Here is a 23,108-nt window from a genome sequence, read left to right on the forward strand (position 1 = left end):
CACACCCTCTGCTCAAGACACACAGTCTCTTTTACTGTCCCTCCAGGCCTTGTTACCGGGTGAACTGTGTCCCTCTCCCTCAAAAAATCCCCTATATGTTGAAATCCTCCCCTCTGGTACTTGGAAATGTGATCTTATTTTCCAGAAGGGTCTTTGCAGATGTAACCAAGTTCAGATGAGATCAATAGGGTGAGCTCTTAATGCAATATGACTGGTGTCCTTGTAGAAGGGAAGATGGTTATGGGAAAAGAGACACACAGGGAGAAGGCTACATGAGCACAGAGGCAGCGATCAGAGTGATGCTACAAGGCGAGGAGAGCCAAGGGTTCCTGGCAACCCAGAAGCTAGGAAGAGGCAGGAAAGGATTCTCCCGACAGACTGCTGAGGGCGCATGGCCCTGCTGACACTGACTTGGACTTCCAGCCTCAGAACTGGAAGACAATACATTTCTGTTGTTTTAAGCAGCCTGGTTTCTGGTATTTTGTTTCAGCAGCCCCGGGGAACTAATACAAGCCTCAAACGTGTTCTGGCACTTTCTGATCCCTCTACTTGCAAAGCCCTTCCACAGAGAACCTCCCTCACTCCCCACAGGCCCCTGTTCAACTGGCACCGTTGCAGAGAGGCCCTGTCCCGCTGCACCCCTGAAACTAACATTTCCTGCCTCTCTCCATTCCTTTGCCTCGTTTATTATTTTTCTTCATGGTTCCTAGTCATAGCTCACCTTATGGTATGTATCTTTTGTTTATTGTCTGCCTTGCCTTCTAGAATGTAAGTTGCATGAAAGTAGAGATAGTCCAATTTATTGCTGTAATGCTCAGTGCCCACTACGTGCCTGACCTAGGCGTGCCCTCCATACATATTTGTTTCATAAATGAATGAGCCACTTGAGAGTACAGTTTATTTTTTTATCCTTCCCAGTATCCGATATAACGCTTTGCTCATCGTAGACTCTCAGAAAACATGTGCAAATGAACTAATAAACCCATCATCACTGGTGGGCTTAAGGCTCTGTGTGGTTAAGAATGGTAGTCAAAATGCACATCTTGTTGGCCTGGATTTGGTGGCCTCTGCTTAAAACAATTGTGGGAACAATCGGTCAGGTTTCTCTGAGTAATCATCAGAGCTCACCATTTGTCTGCTTCACAGCCACTGTTTCTCTTGCTCTGAATGCCCCCATCCTCACCCTGTTGTTCTGATTAAGGAGACAGAATTGAGTAATCCAAATTTAGTTTGTGTAGCTCAGAGGTGCCAATCCTGGCAAATAATGAATTAGGGAATCTCCCCACCCCCCTTTCCTGAAGCATTGAGCTGAAACCAACAAATTCATTTTATTTAGTATCACAGGCTGAACTCTGAGTGCTGTCTGTGAGAAGAGAATCCTTTCTTCACTAATTAAGTCACCAGAGCTCAGGCAAACCGTCTCCCGGGTGGTGGGAGTGATGCTTATCTGAGTTGGCCCAGAGAATGTGCTTTCTGTTTGTTAAGGGAAGTGGTTATAATTTTGGTACAAATATTTAAGCCAGAAAAAAATGCATTTCTATACACATACATAAAAAATATATATATACATATATATATAAATCTCATATAGTTTTATAAATTTCGTTAGCCTTTCAAGGGCTTTCTCGATTTCTTAGTAAAACCTATATTTAGAATTCACATCTTCTGATTTAAGGGCTGTGTTTTCCTATCAGTTTTGAAAAGGACCCATATAAAGCATATTTTATCTGTTTTCACTTCAAAAGAACATAAAAATTTACTCACTGAAAAGCTGTTGTATTTGATGCTTTTTGTAAGAAATAGGCCATAGATTAGAAATAACAAATGTCATGAAGAGCTCTTTGGGGAAAAATAATGAAGTTCTGTTTCCATTTGTAACCTATGAGTCTTCATATGTGTGTCGGGAGGTTTTATACATGAGTATAATTTTGAATGAGTTTTTTAAGAGTCAGTAAAAGCAAAATGAATGAAATGGTGCTGATTCATTTTTTAAAATGTTATTATGTTGATGTATTTAATAAAGCATGGTTTGCTAGTTCCTGTCTTTTCTCTGGCCAGATACAAATTTAACTGGCCCCAATGTTGATTACATGAGATTTGGCACCTTTATGCCTTGTCACTAATCATCAGCATTTCCCTGGGAGGGACCAGAATACCCCTGCTATCTCCACTTAGCAGGAGCGGTACAGCACCCGGGATGGAAGGGTGACTTATCCTGAGCCTTCTGAGCCGAGAAGAGCCCACATAGCTCAGTCATTAAAAACCCTTGGCTTTTTCTACTTCTCTGGCCTTGTTGACACTTTTTCCAGCACAGCATTTCAAACTGTAGAGACGTTCTGTGTAGTTGATTTAAAAGCAATGGATCTAGGCTTTAGGTAGAGGAGTATATTATCTATGACGATCACCTCTTCAAAGGGCAAATTAAACTAATGTAATTTTCATTCTGAGAATGGAGAGCTAGTAAAATGTATAGGAAAGCAGTTGATAGAGGAGCAAGTTTTACTGTCTGTTTCTCAGGGAACACCTCTTGCCTGATTTGAAGATCGTGTAGATTATATGAAAGGCAATCCATTTAAGTTGACATTTTACACCAAGCTGATAACCAGAAAGAGCACCCTCTTTAATAATAAATAAACGAATTCAATCAAGAGCATATACTTTTAGCTACAGAAAACTGGTTTTGCACTCAATCTAGATTCCATTTTCCTGGAATGTTCCACGCGGCTTGCCCCCTTACTTCCTCAGGTCTTTGCCCAAATGTCAGTGAGGTCTTCTCTGACCCATCTATTTCAAATTGCACTAGCCTCCCCTCCCTCATCTCCCTTACATTGCTTCATTCTTCTAACGCTCATCATCACCCTAAATACTACATATTGTGATTATTTTCTGCCTCTCCCCTAATCCCTATGTAAGTAAGCCCTTGTCTGCTCTGTTCACTGCTGTTTTCCCAGTGCACACAGTAGGTGCTCAATACTTGTTCAGTGAATGAAAGAATGGTGCCTGACAATTTTCTATTCCAAAGGTTGGTCTTGTACTTCGAGACACACTGAGCTTTAGGGCCAGATGGGCGGGCGGAGGTGTGGGAATGTAGCAAGGGCTAGAAATGAGGGGGGCACCTGTTCTGTGCACGGGATTGGGGCCAGGTGGTCACCCTGCGAAGTTGCACAGACATGATACTGATGAACCTCACCGTACCAGCCCTCCAAAAAATGCATTTTGCCGGACTGGCCTTCACTTTTCCTAATGCTATCATGTTAGCAGCGTAATGTTTGCTTTCTGGTCCCAGCTGTCAAACTGCTGCATAGAGATACTACAGAGGAACTTAACAAGTATGTCATGAGTGACTGATATAAAATAATTCCTTTTCTCATTCTGAAAACAAAGCAAAATAAAACAGGCCTAGTTACAGTTGTGCTGTAACTAGGCCACAAAACTGGAGAACTGAGGCAAAAGCATTGTCATATGTAAGTAATAGTAGTGGAAATGTCAAGAAAGTTCTTTGCAGAGTCGTGGCTGCAATTCCTGCCTTGGTCAGGTGGGCGCATGCAACCAGGGCGTTCGTTCAGGGCGACTCGCACGGATTTTTGGTGGTTTGGGTGGAAGGTGCCAATGGCACAGCCTGGGACCCTTTCTTACCCTGGGGACCTCGCTTCAGCAGGGCGGGCTCCCGGGGAGGGGCGTGTCTCCACCTGGCCCCGCCCCCTGAAGCCCCGCCCCGCCCCGGCACCAATGAGCGGGCGCACAGCCCGGGCGCAGGGAGGGGCCGCGCCTGATAAGGAGGCGTGGGTGGTGGGTGCTGAGGTCTGCTGCTAGCGGTTGGTGGGGCCCGCGCCTGGGTGTGCTGCCGCGGGAGGAACCCAGGTCCCGGGCCGAGGCTGCCCCGGGGATGGTTTTAGTCGGCACAAACATGGCTGCGGCCCTGCGATCTGCAGGCGTCCTGCTCCGCGATCGGCGTAAGTGGGGATGTCGCGGCCACCGCCGAGGCGGGGACAGCGGGCAGCTGGCGCCGGGGTACCCGGGCCTGGGAATTTCCAAGGAGCGGCGGCGGGCTGCGCAGGAAGCTGCCCGCGACGGGGCGAGGGGCGGAGAAGGGATCCGGAAAGGGGAGCTCCTCTGGGAGGGGCGAGAGTGGGGTACGTGGGTCCCCTGAGGACCCTGAGAGGCCGCGGGGACGGGTCCCGGAGTCACATCTTTCAGCTGGGTGGCCGTGAGCAGTGGCTGAATTTCTCAGAGCCTTAGTTCTTATCTGTAAAATAAGAATAATGATAATCGCAGGATTGTTGTGATTTTGGGAGGCAGAGTGTGTTAAGGGCCTACCGCAGAGACAGTACCGTTGGCATCATTATCCTCATTATCACCATGGGCATCTATCCTGGGGTTCCCTTTCTGGTGGTGGAGGTCACACTGTGCCCACAGCTGCCCTGGCCCCTGGCATCACCCGGTGCTCACTTGCGGACGGGACTCTTGTTCAGACACACTTGGCTGGGTCACTAGCTCTGCAGCATTCCTGTGACCGCCCTGAGTGAGGCATTCACCCCAGCTTGAGCTTTGCTAAACATACAAGAAGGTAATACCTCATAGGCTTCCCGTGAAGATTAGCAGGTTACAGGTTAAGCCTGTAGCACAGTCCCTGGCACACAGTAGATACATAGATAACCTCAAAATATTCAGTTATTAGTATGTAAAAGTCTCCACCTACTAAGATGCTTAATTCGTATATTTGAATGATGACTGGCCACAGACCTGACTTATTTTTCTAAGAAGTTCCCTAATTCATCAATCTGTCACCTACTGAGAAGGAGTGGAGAGTCTACTCTGAACCTCCATATCTTATTACAGTTGTCTTTGTTGGGAAAATAATAAGGACCCAGTGTCCAATGACAATCAGGTCACTAAGGGTAGTGGGAAACGAAAGACATTATCTTTTAAGAAAAGGAAGCACAGTGCCAGTAACGGGGCTGAAAGAAGTATCATATTAGTCTTTTCTTTCACTGACCCTTCCTGTGGCAAAAAAAATCTGACAGGCTCTAGAGTTGAGGTCATAGAACAATATGAGAAACTTTAAATGCTTTGTTGTCCAGGTTATAAGTAACCAAGTGGAAGGATTCAGAAACCACAGCAGAAGTAGATTTGAAGTTCAATTGAATTACAGACTCTGATTTTAGATGTAGTTATAATAATTTAACTATCTTGTTTTATATGAAGGGATTAACATCTGGGTTAGAAAAAACTGAGTAGTATTTCTCAAAATGAATTCTCAAAGTAGAAAAGCAAAGTTTTACACTCTATGTTTTTTAGCATAGTACAGAATTAATAAGAAGCTCCCTAGTATATATGTATATAGTATACACATATATTTTAGAAAGTTAATAGAATAAAGAACTATTATTTCTTTGTGATGTATTCTTTCCAGATTTTTTACGTTAGGCATAAATGTCTTTTGTAATTGGAAAAAACAAATCTAGAATAATAAAAAAGAATATCAATGTTTAAATTAATACATTAGAACATTCTGGCTTCATACTAGAAAAATAACAATTATTTTCTTAAAGCCTCCCCTCCCCAAGTGTTTATTAATAGTTACAGTATAGAAACTTATTTCTGTTAATTTTTAAAATGATACTATGTTTATAAGGACCTTTTGAAATAATCTTCATCTCCTGTGTGATAGAAAAGGGCTGTATTAGGTACTTGTGTACCTTGTTTTCTATCTTCCCGCATACCACCCCCAAGCATCCAAAATATTAAATAATTTGGTTTTGGAGAACCACTTGATACCCATGAACTTCTTAAGTCACAGGTATACTTTTGAATGATTCACCTGTTGTGTGTATCCAGGAATTAATGAAGTTTTGTTTTCTTAAATCATCTTCTTTTCTGCATATCCCTTGGTTTTATAGCTTTTATTATTTGTAGGCCTTCCAAAGGTAGACCAGTTGTCCATGCCAAGAGTAGGGTTAGAATTACCTGGTCTTAGTTCGTAAGTGGGCAGATCCTTACTATTGAGTGTTCTTACTTCATGCATTGTGCCAGACACTGTTCCTGGGGCTGGACATAGATTTTTAAAAATTTTCCTAATCTTTACAACAGCCCTGCAAGTTTGGCCTTATCACTATTTTACAGATGAGAAAATTGAGGCTTGGGGTAGCTCAGTGAGTTGCCCAATTACTGTCACACAGCTTGTTTGGTCCTATCTGGAATTTCTGCTCAGATCTCTCTAGTTCCAGAACACACACTCTACACCACACGATGCTGCCTGTGCCTTCGAATTTCTCTTAAGCTGTGAGCTGAGTGTATTCAGGAGTCTCATTTGGTTCTTTGACTACTTACTTTAAACTCCTTTAGCTAGATTAATACTAATCATTTGGTAGGAGATACTCTGTTTTTCTAGAGTCTTCAGATCATCAAGGGAGAGGAGTGTTTTAGAGAAGTCCTTGAGAGGTGGGTGTGTTAACCCTATGTCCTGAGCAGAAAGGATCTATCATTAGCAGCATCACCTTCTTTGAGAATTTATTTAACCTCAGAGAAGAGAATTTTGTAAGTAGAGGGCATGGCAATAGTTTTTGGCAGCTTGAAAAGCTACCAGCTCCCAAACTGTACTAAGCAATACTAATGTACTTGTTGGAGACTCTAGCCTCATCCTTATTCCCCACCCCCACCCCACCTCCTTTTAAAGTTTGCAGGAGGAAATCTTATTATATTACCAGCAGTCAAATTATGTTATGCCAAAGTTCTATTCTGATACCCCATGGAATCTGATATAACCTCATTTATATAAGGAATTGCAGACATCGCAGCTTGATTGAGAACCTGGTTAAATCTCATCGTGCAGTTCAGACTTGAACTTGTCTAAAATAAGGAGATATGAGTTGGTTTGAGACTTCATGTGAGCGGAATTGAAGTTCTTTATGTCACTCTTTGCACTTCCGATTTGAGTTAATAAGGATTATTCAGCTCAAGCTCATGTAATTGGCTCTGTTGGGAATGTGCACAATCCGGATAGCTGGAAATCTAAGTGGCCTGGAAATATCATTCTCCTGTATTTTATAGACCTGCTAGGTGATAAAAAAAAAAAAAGAAGAAGAAGAAAAAAATCAGAGAAGGTGTAGTCCCTATGCTCTAGACACTTACCAAGGAAAATAATACTGGTACCAATTATATGAGGCAGGCCCTGTGAAGAGTGCTTCACTGGTCTTATCTGCTGTAATCTTTACAAGGATGCAGATAGCAGGGTTTCACCATTTTACAGCTGGGGAAACTAAGGCTCAGAAAGATTATAACCCAGCCCCAGTTACATTACTAGTAAGTGGCAGAACTGGATTCAGAGTCAGGTCCATTGGTCCACAGCCCGGGTTCCTCACCAGACTCGTAAGTAGGAGGAGGGTAGAAGGAGACTGATCTCAGGCTGGTTTCAGACCCGCTGGTTTGAGACTGGGGAAAGGAGGTTGTGTGTATACTCTGGGGCACGGTAGTAACTACTGTCCTGCATTGCCATCTTGAGTACCTACTGTGTGGTTTCAGTTTAATTTCACTCTGTGTTGTTTAAGGATGAATACCCTTCATGCTATAACTGGGTATGGCCCATGGACTCCTCGATTCAGATGGGCTCTCCAGGCTCACAACTAACTTTGTGGTGCCCAGGACAAGACCCGTATACAGCAAGCTAACAGACTGTGAATTATGTTCTGTTCTGCTATGCTGACAATAGACCTTGCTAACGGCCTGGAAGGGTGAACTCTTGAATTCTTCACAGTTCCTACAGAAATGCGGCAGCCTTGAGAAAGTTGCCTCGGGCGGGCCGACTTCCCTGCTTCTCTTCCCACTCCCGGCATGGTGAAGAGTCTTGTGCATACTCCAGTGTGTATGTATGTTCAAGCTCCATTCTTGACCCTATGAACAGCCACCAGTTGGCTATCCTTCAGATCAAGAATTGCTTATACTGATGGTGCGATCTGCCATCAGGAGGATGGATGCAGGAAAGAGGCCTGCGCCAGACCCTGGAATTGAAGCTTTTGGGGCAGGGAATTCTGAGGTCCTGGGTCCTGGGAGCCTGGTCAGGAATGGGGGGGCATGGACTCTGGGGGTCCATGAATCCTTGGCCATGCAGATGACATACCCCATGGGGCAGGGTGCAGTAGGAGGCAGACCAGAATCGGCCCTTAAAAGCAGAGCACCTCCGTCCCCCGGCCCTTGTCAGAGTCCAAGGGCAATTCTGGGGTTCTTAGCTCTGGTACCATATTGTAGAAGGCTAGGAGGCAGATATGAGATCTGTGCAAGTGGTGGAAAACTGGCTCAGTTTCCACTCCTTAAATCAATGGCTCTTAACCTCTTCTGCAGGCTCCTCACGTTTCCTATGAGCAGTATGCTGCCATCATAACATGCAGTGATCTCATGAGGGATCATATCAAAAGCAACGGCCAAGGCAGTGAGAGGAGGTGTGTGTGACTTCTAAAAAGGCTCCATGCAAGTCCTGTAAGCCATCCTAGGGGACGCCATCCCACCCCCTCAGAGAGGTCTTAAGAGCCTTCACCCACCTGCAGTGAAATGCTGGTTGGAAATCACCTCTGCTGTAGCATCTCTTTAAATTTTAGATCCAGGAATTATGCTCTGAAGACTTCTTCAAAAGCAATTACTTTCCAGCTAGATTTCATGCTGCCACTTTAATTTTGTCACAGTGGTATATGGTGGCTCAAGGGCCTGTCAGCCGCGGAGGTGCCAGTCGGGTGCAGCCACAGCAGCAGCCGCCACAGAAACAGCCCAACATGCCAGAAGCCCCAGATCTCAAGTTCAGCCGGGGAACAGGTATGAGTCTAATTTTAGGTACTAACAAGGATTTCTCTTTCTTGACGCAAACACTGGTGGATACCAGCTGCCTAGGAGGAGAGACGTTGGGAAAGCTCAGTATGTAAGGAGTGGTATGTTATTTTCTTGGCTTCCTTTCGATAGCTGTTAAACTTACAGATTTCACCCCCAATTAAGGCTTTAAAAGTGTTTTTGAATTTTGACAGATTTTTACATTTTCTATTAAAAATTTTTTTCCCAGCTTTTTTGAGGTCTGGTTGACAAATAAAAATCCCACAGGGCTTTTGTTAAAGGACACAGAGTTGAATACAGTCTGCAAATCGTGTGGGAATTTAGTTTTGGAATATGTCCCATAACAGAAATTATGTGTATGCTGGAAATATGTTTATGAACCTAACATAATTATACTTATGAAATACATCTCCTGTGCAGGAAAAGGCATAGCTAATCCACCATGAATTTCTGTAGTAAACTGTTAATGCAGTGAATATTATTGTAAATGACATAATGTGATTTACAGTTTATTAAAGAAACAAAGTACGCTCCCTACCTCACCTCTGCTGTTTGAGGGTGGACGTCAGCAGGCATGGCGTTGCTACTGGGTGTCCTCTTCAATATCAGAAGCCACAGCTGTTTTCAAGTCTTCCTCTGGGACAGAGGCAACAGAAGACTGTAAAGGTCGCTTTTTAGATGAGTACACAGATAGGAGTAATGCACTTTAACACTGGGCAGAGAGAAAGAAAGAAAGTAGCTGTGAACTATTAACGCCTTGACCTTTCTGGTAGACCAGATGTTCTACGAGAGCTTTATGGCTTTGAAAATAGTCATATTTTGTGTTTGTTACTTTTCATTGTGTGATCCTGGGTATGATGATGGAGCACTTAGTGAACTGAGGTTTGCTGGGGATAGGGCAGTAGGGTGGGGTCCCAAATCATCTCCTTTTGACTCTCGGGCCTCCTGAAAAACTACACGTGGGAAGGGAGACAGGAAGCACAGACACTGTCTCCATCCTGGGGGCATGCCCAGCAGGACACCACTCCTCATTGCCCCCGCAGCCCCTCTTTTCTCACCTCAGCCATAGTACAAAGTGCTTTTAGTATTTAGGGTTTGGGGTAAGTACTTGGTGTAAACTGAAGAACTGATTGGATGTGGAACCCTGGGAGAAAAATTATTTCATTACTATGCTATCCTAGTGGCAAAAGTCAACAACATAAATCTCCTTAAGATTAAATTATTAAAATTGAATAAAAATCTAAAAAGACTCCCAAATTCTAGTAACTTTATATCATATTTATACAAAAGAAATCGGATCATTTTAGAAAATAAAGACAGGAAAAAAAAAAATCACTGATAATCTCACCACCCAGTATTTTGTCTCTATACCTGTATCTATTAATATTTACTCAGTATATATGTATCAAAATGTGATAATACTACATATATTATTTTTATAACTTCCTCTTTTTATTTAATGTCTACCACATAACTATAAAAAGTCTACATAATTTTAATAGCCTAAGAGTATTTTATTAAATCTTAATTTATTTATCCAATCTCATGTTATGGGGCACATAGGTTATTTCTGGGTTTTCAAGATTAGAGATGATGAAGTGGTGAGTGTCTTTGTGAGTCATTCTGATGCCAGATATGATGAAGGCTTTGTGCTCCTTAGTGCTCAGACTACTCTAGACAATACTACACTACAAATTTGTCTGCAAATGGCTGAATGGTATAATAATAATATCCTAAAAAGTGATCAGAAATGTAGGCTGAGATGTATGTAAAAGACATTCTTTCAAGAGTAACTTATACCGGGGCTTCCCTGGGGGCGCAGTGGTTGAGAGTCCGCCTGCCGATGCAGGGGACGCGGGTTCGTGCCCCGGTCCGGGACGTGAGCCGTGGCCGCTGAGCCTGCGCGTCTGGAGCCTGTGCTCCGCAACGGGAGAGGCCACAACAGTGAGAGGCCCGCATACCGCAAAAAAAAAAAAAAAAAAGAATATAAATGGCAAAATGTGGCCACCTTTGCAAATGAGAAGCTTTCAATATGTTTGCCATATACGCTTTTACATTCAAACAAGGGGAACTTGACCATTCAGACTTTGGTGTCAGATTTTCTGTGTCTGGAGGGGAGAAGAGACAGCGCCCTTTGACTGAAGCTTTGCAGTTCACATTCGGGGATAGAGGGGTGTTGGACTAGGGCTCCCTAATGCGTCATTTGTCACGCACAACACAGTTTTGAATTAAGTGCAAGCGTATTTAGGTATTTTCAAATCGTGTGTTTCTTTCATGGATAACATCAACATGGTTTGCAAAACATGGGTTTGCAGGGCAGAGTAACATCCCATTTAAAGCCACTCTTGTTCTGAGCTCAGGTGTTATCGATGAAAATCAGTTCTAAATCCCGTTTGCACATTGATGCCCTCTGTGGCTTAGGTAAGTCTCTTAGCGTGGGGTTTCTTAACCAATCATCTGTTAGGTGGCAGCAATCCCTGGAAAAATGCACTTAATTTATTGTGAGTCACAGCTTTTGAGGGTGAGAGACAGAATCCCAGAACACCAGCGGCCTAAGTAGAAAGATTAAGGGACTATTACAATTTCACAATATAATGAATCTGGAATTTTCAGGTATCAAGAAAACAAAACACCAGTTTGTTAATTCATTGATTGGACTTCTGGCCCGAGGGGGTAGAAAAGTTATGGAACCACAACTTCAAGGTGGTTGCTTTGTTTAGTAAAGAGATTAAACCCCTTTCCTCTAACACAGTGGTTCTGAACAGAGGGTGGGATGGGGGACATATTTGGCAATGTCTGGAGACATTTTTTGTTCTCACAGCTGGGGTAGGGTGTGTGCTATTGCCATCTAGTAAGTAGAGGCCAAGGTTGCCGCCAAACCCCCTACAAAGCACAAGACAGTCCCACGACAAAGGATTATCCAGCCTCCAATGTCAGCAGTGCTGAGGTCAAGAAACTCTGGCCTAAGACAATGATGTGAAAAGCGAACTTGGTTAATCTATATAATGGGGTCTAAATTAGAAAATCCCCGAGTTCATTGTCATGCAGCACTTCCCTTTCCCCAGGAATTGGTTCTTATTTTGAAAACTTAGGCTGAGAATTCAGATTTCTACTTCATCCACCTATACTATGTTTGATCAAGAAAATGGTTTCTACTTGCATACATTTGACACACTCTGTTGCCTAAAATTATTGGCAAACATTATTAACATTTTTTTAAAAAATTACAATTAAAATGTCATCATGATATCATTAGCTTTAGAACACTTTAAGAGCAATCTTCCAAAACGAGACCCGTCTCAGCAGAATGGCTGTAGTCACTGCATTAGCTAGAGGTGGTCTTGACGTAGGAGATTTAGAAAATAGACCCCTCGGCATTTGTAATAATGGTGTTTTAAATCAACATCAGGCTGCTTATTCCTCGGCTGCTTTATCAAGAGTGAATGGAGAGGATACCCATACGATGGAATATTATTCAGCCATGAAAGGGAAGGAAGTACTGATTCATGCTACAATATTGGATGCACCTTGCAAATTTTATGCTAAGTGAAAGAAACCAGACACAGAAGGCCACATATTATGATTCTATTTCTGTGAATAGGTAAATCCATAGGCCCAGAAAGTAGATTAGTGGTTGCCAGGGGTGAGGGAGAGGGAGAAGGGCAAATGGCTGTAACGGATAAGTGGGGTTTTGGGGGCTGAGGAAAATGTTTAGGAATTAGATAGCTGTAATGGTTGCCTAAACTTGTGCATATATTAAAACCCACCAAATTGTACAGTTTAAAATGGCAGGTGTTATGGTATGTGAGTTATATCTAAATGTTTACAGTGCACAAAAAGAAAAAAAAGGATAAGTGGAAGGAACACTCCTTGTCTTTTCTTTTCCCCGCTGGCAGCCTCTCGCACTCCTGTCACATGGGGAAGGACAGGCCCGCAGTTCTCCACGGTCCCATCTCAGGCTTTGACCTTGTGGTTCCGACCAGAGTCATGGTCTTCTGGTGGCTCCTCGAAGCTCAGGGGAGACCCTTGGTCCTGCTCTGGCTCCATCTGGCCTCCTGGCTGGTTTAGGAGTAGAGAACTCCTCCTGGCCCGGCTCACGTCGGCGGTGCAGGCCTCAGAGCTGCTCTGGATTGTATAGGTTTACATTTTTGCATAGTCCTTTTAAAAAAAAAAATTTCCCAGAAGCTGCTTGACTTTCTTTTTGTTTCCTTTTGCTCATCCAGCGGTTGATTCTTTAGCCTGGGACTCATTTGAATAATTCAGAACAGTGTTTTACAGGAATTACCCAAGTAGTGGGTTTTAGATGAAGGATGGTGAGGTGAGTGTAAAGTGAGAAATGTAGTTCATCACAGCAGGGGACACGGAACAGGAGTAAAGGCAGGCTCTGGAGAAGTAAGCCGAGTAGCAAGAAATAATTTAAGCCATTAATAATCTAATAATTAACTAAAGAGAAGGGAGTAAATAAGGGCGTGAGAGATGGGCTGGTAGTTTACTGGGGAGGTTTAAAATTATAGGGAAACCCACGGCTCCTCTGTGTAGAACAGAACCTACTGTTTGTGCCAACTTATGCTGAATAAATACATTATGCACTTAATTCTCAAAATAACTTTTGGAGGTGATTGGTGGGCTCTCTATTTTACAGATGAGGAAACTTAAGCTTGGAGAGATCAGGTAACCTGTGCAGGCATGAGGCAGTCAGTCATGTGAACAAGTGTTTCAGCCTCAGGACAATGTTAGGTTTACACCTTGACCCTCAGTCCCCAAGGAATGGGATCTTTGTTCAGGGCTGACAGTTTAATGGAGGAATATTTGGAGCCCAGGGAAAGTCTAGGGACAGGGATGGAGCTAGGAGGTGAAGGTCAGAGTCCGAGCTGGGACCTTGGACTGTGCAGAGCTGGAGGCCTCATGTGTTTACTGTGATGGCAGTGAAGAGATCTGTAGCTTTTCATCTTTGCATTGAACAGATTAGATGAGCGTTTGCTAGCAGAAACAAAATTCTACCCTAGAAGTGTTACGCGTCAACGGTTGCCTTTTGATTTATGTAGGCAGCCGAAAACTGGAATCTTAATGCTGAACATGGGAGGCCCTGAAACCGTCGGAGAAGTTCACGACTTCCTTCTGAGGCTCTTCTTGGATCGAGACCTCATGACACTTCCTGTTCAAAAGTAAGATACATGCAAATGGCCGATACTTATCCATAACCTGTGCAGTGCATTTTGCCTGCCATGTATCTCAGTTCTGTAGTTTAAAAATAAATAAATAAACGGTTTTAGTGCACATCTGGTAGTGCTAGAGCAGCATTATTATTTTCTATTAGTTACGAGAAGGCTACGCTGTAAGAAGAATCGTAGGGGAGAGAGAAAGCAAGTTAGCGAGGATTCGCCTTGGGCCGTTTCCTCCCCAGAGCTCTGGAGATTGCAGCCGTCTGGCCTCAGCTGAAGGAGCTTTAAAGATGTATTTGTACTTTGTACTTAACTGTCTAGCACTCAGGGAAGCAATGAGTATTATTCATTTGTGCTGTGAAGTTGAGTTCTTGCTGTCCTTCCCTTCCTTTCATTCTTTCCTCCCTCCTTCTTTCTCTTCTTTCTTTCTTTCTTTTTTTGGGGGTATGATTGATATTTGTTGTCTGTTTTGATGTATATGACTGAGTTTCACAATATCTTTTTTAAAAAATTGGAGTATAATTGCTTCACAATGCTGTGTTAGTTTCTGCTTTATAACAAAGTGAATCAGCTATATGTATACATACATCCCCATATCTCCTCCCTCTTGCATCTCCCTCCCCCGCCTCCCCCGTCCCACCCTTCTAGGTCACCCCAGAGCACCCGGCATAGGGGTTTTTAATAAAAAAATTTATATATGCATATGATTAAAAAATGTAAATAGTTAATAAGTGTTTATAGTAAAAAGCAGGTGTTTCTTTCCCCTTGGACTCCAGCCTCCCACTTACCCACCCCGGAGGTAAGTCCTGTTAGGTCCAGAAATAGTCCAGGCACATCCAGGTGTATATATACATGCACACACACACACACACACACACACACACACACACACACACACACATCCCCCCCCTTTTTTACACAAACGTGAATGTACTTATGTACATCATTTGGCACTTTGCTGTTTTTTTCTTTTGAAACTTAATTTACCTTGGAGATTATTCCATAACAGATTATATAGATCTGGCTCATTCTGTTTTCATGACTGTATGCAATTGCATTGTATGGTCATACCTTAATTTATTTAACCAGTGCCTCACTGACGGACATTTAGATCGTTTTCAGTGTTACAATGAACATTCTTGTGCATACATCTTTGCTCACGCGGGCAAGTGTATCATAGGATTAACATGCATTTTCTTAAATAAGAGGGCTCTACACTGCCTAATGTCTTGTACGTCCTAGTTCCTATTAGGTGCAGGATTAAGAGGTGTTAGGTTGGTAGCTAGCACACAGCCAGGTGCTCTGCACAGGCGTCTGGGCTCCTGAATCTTCAGGGCCTGCTGCTAGGACAGCTTGTAGGGCAGGGTGGATACTCCTCAGAGGCTGTCTTGTTCTCTCTCTCTAATCTGGGCCGAAAGAGCTGGCTGGTGTCAGTGACCTCGAGCTTCTGTTTTTAAAGGCTTGATCTTAATAGGCTCTTCTTAAAATTTTGCATATCTTTTTTTTTTTTTAATTGAGTAGAAAATGTTTCTGAGGTTGCTTAGCTGGAATAAAATGATTTCAATGTTCAATGATTTAGTAAGCTGGGACCATTCATTGCCAAACGCCGAACCCCCAAAATTCAGGAGCAGTACCGCAGGATTGGAGGCGGATCCCCCATCAAGATGTGGACTTCTAAGCAAGGGGAAGGCATGGTGAAGCTGCTGGATGAGTTGTCCCCGCACACAGGTATGGTGTCTCTCAACTCACATCTCACTAGGTTTGTTCTTTCAGAGTATAGTTATGAAATTCACAACGCTGTTGGAAGCCAAATGCAGTCCTGGGTACCAGCAGCTCTCGATTTGCAGGGGTTCCGACATGATGCCGGGCCACTGAACTCAGTTCTTGCGGCATTTTCCTTTGTCCCCAGATGTATGCCTTTTCTATTACCTCCTTATGTTACAAATAAAAAAGCTAAAGTTTTGGAACATTAGTCTCAAAAGGAAGTTGGAGGTGTGTGTTGAGTTGAGCTGGATTAGAAGGAAGAGGCCACCTACCATGAAAAAAAAAGATGCATATATCATCATCCTGGAAAGAAATCTTTGGAAAATCGGTTGAGGCTGCTGCTATGGTTGTTTCTTTCTGTGTGGCTGACTAATTAGATCAGCATTTAGAGCTGAATTAGCTAGCTGCTACTGCAGCCACGAGGCTCTAAGCAACTTTCAGCAACCGCTTTCAGCTCTTGGCCATACCATGATCGTGAGTCATTTAAGGGCCTCGCTGGGCACGGCACCGAAAAGAGGATTGCATACATCTGGTGACTGTTCTCTGAGAACCTCTAACGCAAATTATAATGTGCAGAATGAAACATTAACTACACGAAGGAGCTCTAAGTGCCGTATTTAATTGCATTCAAGACACCGTTGATTGCAGGACGCACCATTGTTTTTATATAATACGAAGACCCAAGACCTCTGTCAGTTAATTTTAAGACGGTGTCTGTTGTAGACCAATATAAGGTGTTAAAACAAATACTGTGCATCTTAGGACACATGAATTGTGTTCATTGCAGACAGTCTAGGGTTCGGGATCAAGACAGTGTGACACAGTGGGGACCCTCAAGGAGAAGCAGCCCCGCTAGGCAGCACCAAAAGCGTTTCATTGAGCATCAGCTCGAGTTGCTCTCAGAATCCACTGTTTGTGTCACACACGGGACAAAGGGCTCCAGCCCTTGGCAGAGCATCTCACTTGGAAAATTGTTCAGTTGTGCTTTTGAATATTACGTTTGCTCCCTGCCTTCACTTGTGGCTTCAGGGCATTTCTTATACAGCTCAGCCACATGGGACACAGTGTATCTTTTAAAATGTCGGGTGAGGGAAACTTGGCTGACCTCACCTCACACCTACCTGATGGAGAACAAACTCTCTAGTCATGAACCGCTTATCACGATAAAATGTGTAGCGTGAACCAGATCTGCAATTGCTAATGCTGTCTTCGGTGGACGAAGACAGCGGAAAGATGCCATTTTTCCCGTTGACGTCTTAGTCTAGCACCCATCACCATAAAAGCCCTAGTAGAGCTGCCAGCCTTGAAAAAGGAGTGCAGATGCATCCTTCCCACTTCCTTCTTTCTCTGTGGTGAGACTGCTGGCTTGTCCAGACCAGACAGGCCAGCAGTGGCCTCTGCCTCCCTGGTTGGTCTGGAAAGAGTCCCATGGAATGACCTGGGTGTACAGCAGTGTCCCACTCGGCCTCACATACCTGACGTTGATGACCTTAGGGCACATCACCAGCCTCTGTGGCCCACGCTGGGACCCTCTGAGGCAGGCAAGTTCAATTCTGCCTTTCTCCTGCGTGGTAGATGACCACCTCATCATTTAAGCAAGCCTGCTTTGGGGGTGTTTAATGTGGCCCAAGACCACCCACGCATTCATTCTTCAGCGGCCTATCGAGTGCCCTGCGCTGGTCAGTGCTGCTACTCAAAGTTGAAAAACATGGTTTCTACTTACAAGAAGCTTCTAGTCTAGTGGGGCCTTGCTGCTGCAGGCCAGTCTGCTCCACGGGCAGAGAGAAAAATCCTTTGAAGAGTTATTGGAGGGATAGCCTACAAAACGAGTATAGCAGCTGATGATCACACAGAGTGTGGATATAGGAAACAGGAAACGGTCTCAAAGTTTAGCAGGTTCTTTGGGGGAACTTTGCATTGAAGAGCAAGAAGATTACCAGATGTGACTCTGTGGCCCCCTCGGGGCTCGCCCAGGTTACCCAGAAAGAAGTTTCTCGTCCTGCTGTTGATGCTTTGCTGAGTGGACCTGATGCTCCGCAGTGAAGCCCCAGCTGCCACTGGGTGGGGCTAGTGCTGGGTTCCCTCCCTCCCTCACCCCTTCCTGCGACTTCTCCTTCCTGCTTTCAGGTTTCCTTTCTTTCTTTCTTTGTTTTTTTAACATCTTTATTGGAGTATAATTGCTTTACAATGGTGTGTTAGTTTCTGCTTTATAACAAAGTGAATCAGCTATACAGAACACTCTTAAGACATAAATCACAGCAATATCCTTTTTGACCCACCGCCTAGAGAAACGGAAATAAAAACAAAAATACACAAATGGGACCTAATGAAACTTAAAAGCTTTTGCACAGCAAAGGAAACCATAAACAAGAGGAAAAGACAACCCTCAGAATGGGAGCAAATATTTGCAAATGAAGCAACTGACGAAGGATTAATCTCCAAAATTTACAAGCAGCTCAATATGAAAAAGCAAACAACCCAATCCAAAAATGGACAGAAGACCTAAATAGATATTTCTCCAAAGAAGATATACAGATTGCCAACAAACACATGAAAGAATGCTCAACATCACTAATCATTAGAGAAATGCAAATCAAAACTACAATGAGGTATCACCTCACACAGGTCAGAATGGCCGTCATCGGGTTTCCTTTCTATTCATCTCTTTCTCATTCCTCCTCCCTTCTTATACTTTTTTTCCTACAAAATTATAAAGTTTACTTTTGAACTGTGTCTATTTGTTTACATGTATTTGGAAAAGTCCTCTTTAGTCAAAAAAAAAAAAAGAGTGATGATTACAACCAGATAAAAGTGTTTCAGACTCTCATTTTGGGGGCAAGTAGTTGTTGCTTGGTGGCCGGTATAGATATTTTGAGACTTGCACAGGCTCTGCATAGAATCGACTATTGACTGATTACAGTGTGTTACAGGAGGGAATGTGACTTGGAATTGGTTTCATGTAGTAATACTGCATTGCAGTCATTTAGTGGACACAGAAGGAAATAGATGAGAAGTGCAATCGTTTCACTTCATGAAAAGTTCTAAATCTAAAATACATTTTAAAAATTATAGTTTAGTTATATATGGCTGCTTTTAATGAAGCTCTAAGAAAGTGCTACTCAGTAAAATAATTTCGTTCTTTACTGGATGCAAAATGGGTTCATCTCAGATGGAGCTGGCTTCCCCATCCCTGGTTGTATGACGTCAGGCAAATAACTTACCCGACTAAACCTCATCTTGAAAATGGGGATGATAACAGAACCCAACTCGTAGGATCACTGGGAAAATGAAATAAGATAACCCTGAAAGGCATTAGCACGGTGCAGCGTACATGATAAAAATTCAGGAAATGTGAGCTTTTATTATTCACCATTGGCGTAGGGTTCACGATCTGATACAAATTACAAAGCATGATAATAACTTCACACCATTCTCTCAAAGGATCACGTACGAATCAGACATTTGAACTATTGCGCGTGCTAAATGAATGGACTGGAGATTAATGAGGTTTTACTGTTTAAAAAATGGCTTTTCTGTTTGTTCCTTTTTTTTTTTTAACCTCTTTGTAGTTCTCACCCAAGAGTGTTCACTGAGCAGCTGCTCTGAGGGTGGGCGAGGCCGGGCCAGTGAGTCCTGTGTTTGGGGCTCACTCTGGCCAGATGTGGTGCCCACCAGATGCGGTGCTAGCTGACATCCAGGAGACGCCTTCCTCTCCCTGCGCTCCTTCGGGGGTAGCCAGGAGCCTTCGTGAACGCTTGTTAGCTCCTCAGGATAGGCCCGGTCAGAGACAGTGCGTTGTCACTTTTTCTAAAATACGTTTTTGCGGGCCGTCTTGAATTGGACCGTTGAGAAAGCATTATCTGTTCTTTCCAGAGTATTTTACTCTGTCTCACTTCCAGATATGGTCACCGCCCTGCCTTTATCTGTGAGGGAGGCCTCTCTGCCTCTCTTAGTCTGTAACATTTGAGGAACTCCCAGACCCCAGGCATTTAGGCTACAACTTTCAACTACGGGGCAGCTGAAAAGAAAACAGGAGAAGCTGGTTGACCCACAGCATTCAGGGGATCTTACTGTGCCAATCTGATCATTGGATTGTCTCAGGATAGATTAGAGAGCCAATTCCGCTTCAGCCTCAGCTCAGAGCACCGAGAGCTCCTGAAAAATGGACTTGATGATATTGTGATAGTTGGCAGTTTTAGCACGAACCGCGTAATCTTTGAACAATTGGTCGTTCGGAGTTTGCTTACAGGGCCATGCCCTCTGGGGTGTTTTAACTGCAGATCACCATATTTTATGCAAGAGACCAAAAAATTGGTAGCCTAGAAGGATTCTAGGCTAGAAGGATTCTGCCTGACATTCTCAGGCAGCTGAGAATGATTTCATTTGTATCCCTTCCTTCTTCTTTTTGTAGTTTCCAACCGGAGAATATTGAATCAGCCTGTCCTCCCCCTGCACAGACATGCTTCTCTTCCCCTATCGATATTCTGCTTCTGTTCTTGGCAACATGCTCCATTGATTCAGTCCCCTGGGTCAAGTTTCTGAGGAATGTTTTCTATATCTATATCTACATCTAGCACACACATATATACATATCTATAAAATATACACGCATATGTATATACACACTGATACAGAGAGAGAGACACACACGCAATAAATGTATTATCTTTTTCTTCACTTCACCCTAAATGTTTCTTGTGGCAATTTAGTGTCATGTTCTTAGTTGCAGCCCTGGCTTCTGCCTGGACAGCAGCATCATCTCGGGTTTACTATTACTTAATGTTTATGTAGTGTATTTTCAACTTCATCCCTGAGTATAAGTTGAGTGTAATCCTATGAAAAGACAAGGAAATAAAACTGGGTAACCTTAGGAAGCTTTCAGTTTTATGATTTTATAAATGCCTAAGAGATTGGTTGAGGATGCCTTTAAAGTACAGGAGGAGATAGGAGAGGGAATTGGTAAAGTGATGGGAGAAGGAACGCAAAGATGTGCCCTGACTTGGGCCGTTTAGGTGCCAGAATAATGATTTTTAAATCCCACTTAGCGCCTTCAACTTAGGCATTGTTGTTCGTTTGTTCGTTGATTTGTTTTTCATGTAAGTGAGGAGAATCATTTCAATCATTTGTTGTTAGTGCACTTTTATCGAGTATCCCAGAGCTTTTATATAAACTAGGTGGCCTGGGGTCTGAGGGGACAGGAGGAGGGGACTCGGGTGTTGGAAGAGGCTGGGGGTGAGGCATGGAAGGAGCACAGGCTTTGGGGTGGCGAGACCCACGTTACAATCTCATCTCGACCATCTGCTAGTTGTGACTTTGGGCAGGTTCATTAACCTTTGAGAGTCTGTTTCCTTATCTGAAAAATGGGGTTTAGATGAGAAAAAAAAAGCACAATGTCTCCTATGGTATTTGGTACATAAGAGGAGGTTATACTTTAAGGATAAATGCTCTCTGCTCTTGAGTCTCTCTTATCTCAGCCAAGAGCAGAGAATAAGGCCCAGAAGCTTGAGTTTTAAAAACCATACGCTAAATAAAGGTGTGTGTGTGTGAGGGGGGAGGTTGACCACAGAAAACAGTGATTAAAAATCCATATACTAGCAGAAGACTGGCTAAGATCCAAGGACTATTCTAAACTTGGCTCACATTATCAGCATCATAGGAAATTAGGTTAACTGTCTTTGTTCTGGACACTGCATTCTGTTTGGAATCTATATCAAGATGAATACTTTCTCCTTTCCACACATGCTTCCTAATAGCCCCTCACAAATACTATATTGGATTCCGGTATGTCCACCCGTTAACAGAAGAAGCAGTTGAAGAGATGGAGAGAGATGGGCTGGAAAGGGCGATTGCTTTCACACAGTATCCACAGTACAGCTGCTCTACCACAGGTAAGGCTTCTCTCTGACAGTGGGAGGGTAGATCTAGCGCTGGCAAAAATAACCAGGGAACCTGAGCGTGGCAGGAAACGATAAATCATTTTCGATTTGAATGGCAAATCCAGTCTGTCTGCTTTGAACATGAGAGTTCAGGTCCGTCCGTTTGAAATCTCATGGTTCGTCTGTCCCTTGAGTTATTAGCCAGTTGACTGAGAATTACAAATGGTGGGTGAAAGGCGGTGGCTTCCAGTGTTCAGTGCTTTAATGCAGCTGTATAATGGATCAGTAATGAACCTTAAGCCACTTTCTATGTTTGCGTAATAACCCTTATTTTTATGGCTCCCCTAATATTCTTAGTAATGTAGCAAAGTTGATAGCTGTTTCCATTTTGCCAGCAGAGATGTCCATATAACATTGGAAATATTGGTGTGTGTTTTGGTTATGCTTTGGTTATGGGTTGGTTCCTGGTTAAACCAAAACCCAGTTTAGAGTTTCCTTTGCAAACTTCTCTCAGTGTTCCAGATTTTGGGAAATATTACTAGGTGTTGTTTCCTATATATTTAATTGGAGCTGGAGAATAATCTGTTTCGACAATCTCTGTATCATGAGGTATAGGTAAATCTTCCACTGCCACCCACAAATACATTTGTTTACATCCTTTCTCAAGGCTTGCGGTCAGCACATTTTTACTCCCAAATTGCTTTTTGGACATTAGTGCATATCATTTCTATAACTATAAGGAGAAAACAAAAGGCTACTGGAAGAAATCTTGGAAGCCTGGTGCGTGCCTTAAATATTTATTCAGAGCACCTGTGAAAATGTCTGAGTTCTCAGACACCCTCAAGAGTTTGAAATGTGATTTCTTTTGGACATGTATCTCAGTAACTTTAAAATGTCTGGTAACGTTATTGGAGAATAAATCAGATTTTATAAATTTCTGAACTATACTTTGGCCGGGCTTTCAAAAATATAACTCAACATGTAAATGTCCACTCTCAAAATTAAACATGTTACGAAGATGGCTATTTATATGTCAAAGGATTGACTAGGGTTTCATTTCACAGCTGGCTCTAGCAGTGTGTTTAAAACAGTAGTGTCTGCAGCTTTTCCCTAGTACCTCTGGTGTAAGGGCTGGTACATCCCTACTTCAGAGATGTGAAAGCCTTTGGGAAGCATGTTCATTCTTTGAGGCCACTAGAGTGTCATTTATCTGTTGTTTTATTTAGACACATATTGTGGCAGCACCAGTATATTCTATGTATCAATCACTTTTTTAAATCATGCAATTTTTTTTAGTTATGCTTTTCCCTTAATTACTACTTTTGATAGTTCATTGACTGTTTCTGAGTGATTCAGAAGACCTGCTGTGGCTTCCCGAAGTCCTTCTGTACATCTGAAAATGCTATTCACCTGTGAAATGTGGTTTGCAGTGTGAAGATGGTGGTGACTGCTTTGTGATTTCTGGAGAGATGGTATTTGAACCTGGAATGGA

General features: G+C 43.1%; 1 protein-coding gene across 1 annotated transcript in view; it reads left to right on the forward strand.

The window, feature by feature from the left end:
• The first annotated feature begins 3,760 nt into the window (after positions 1-3,760).
• The window catches only part of FECH (ferrochelatase), a 32,118-nt gene continuing 12,770 nt past the window's right edge, over positions 3,761-23,108 (forward strand). The window contains exons 1-5 of the mRNA XM_059040444.2: positions 3,761-3,953; positions 8,676-8,802; positions 13,860-13,979; positions 15,556-15,704; positions 21,494-21,628. Coding sequence (XP_058896427.1) covers positions 3,887-3,953; positions 8,676-8,802; positions 13,860-13,979; positions 15,556-15,704; positions 21,494-21,628 — 598 coding nt within the window. The 5' untranslated portion in view covers positions 3,761-3,886. The remainder of the gene's footprint in view (positions 3,954-8,675; positions 8,803-13,859; positions 13,980-15,555; positions 15,705-21,493; positions 21,629-23,108) is intronic.

The sequence above is a fragment of the Kogia breviceps genome, chromosome 15, assembly GCF_026419965.1.
Source record: "Kogia breviceps isolate mKogBre1 chromosome 15, mKogBre1 haplotype 1, whole genome shotgun sequence".
Classification (NCBI taxonomy): Eukaryota; Metazoa; Chordata; class Mammalia; order Artiodactyla; family Physeteridae; genus Kogia; species Kogia breviceps.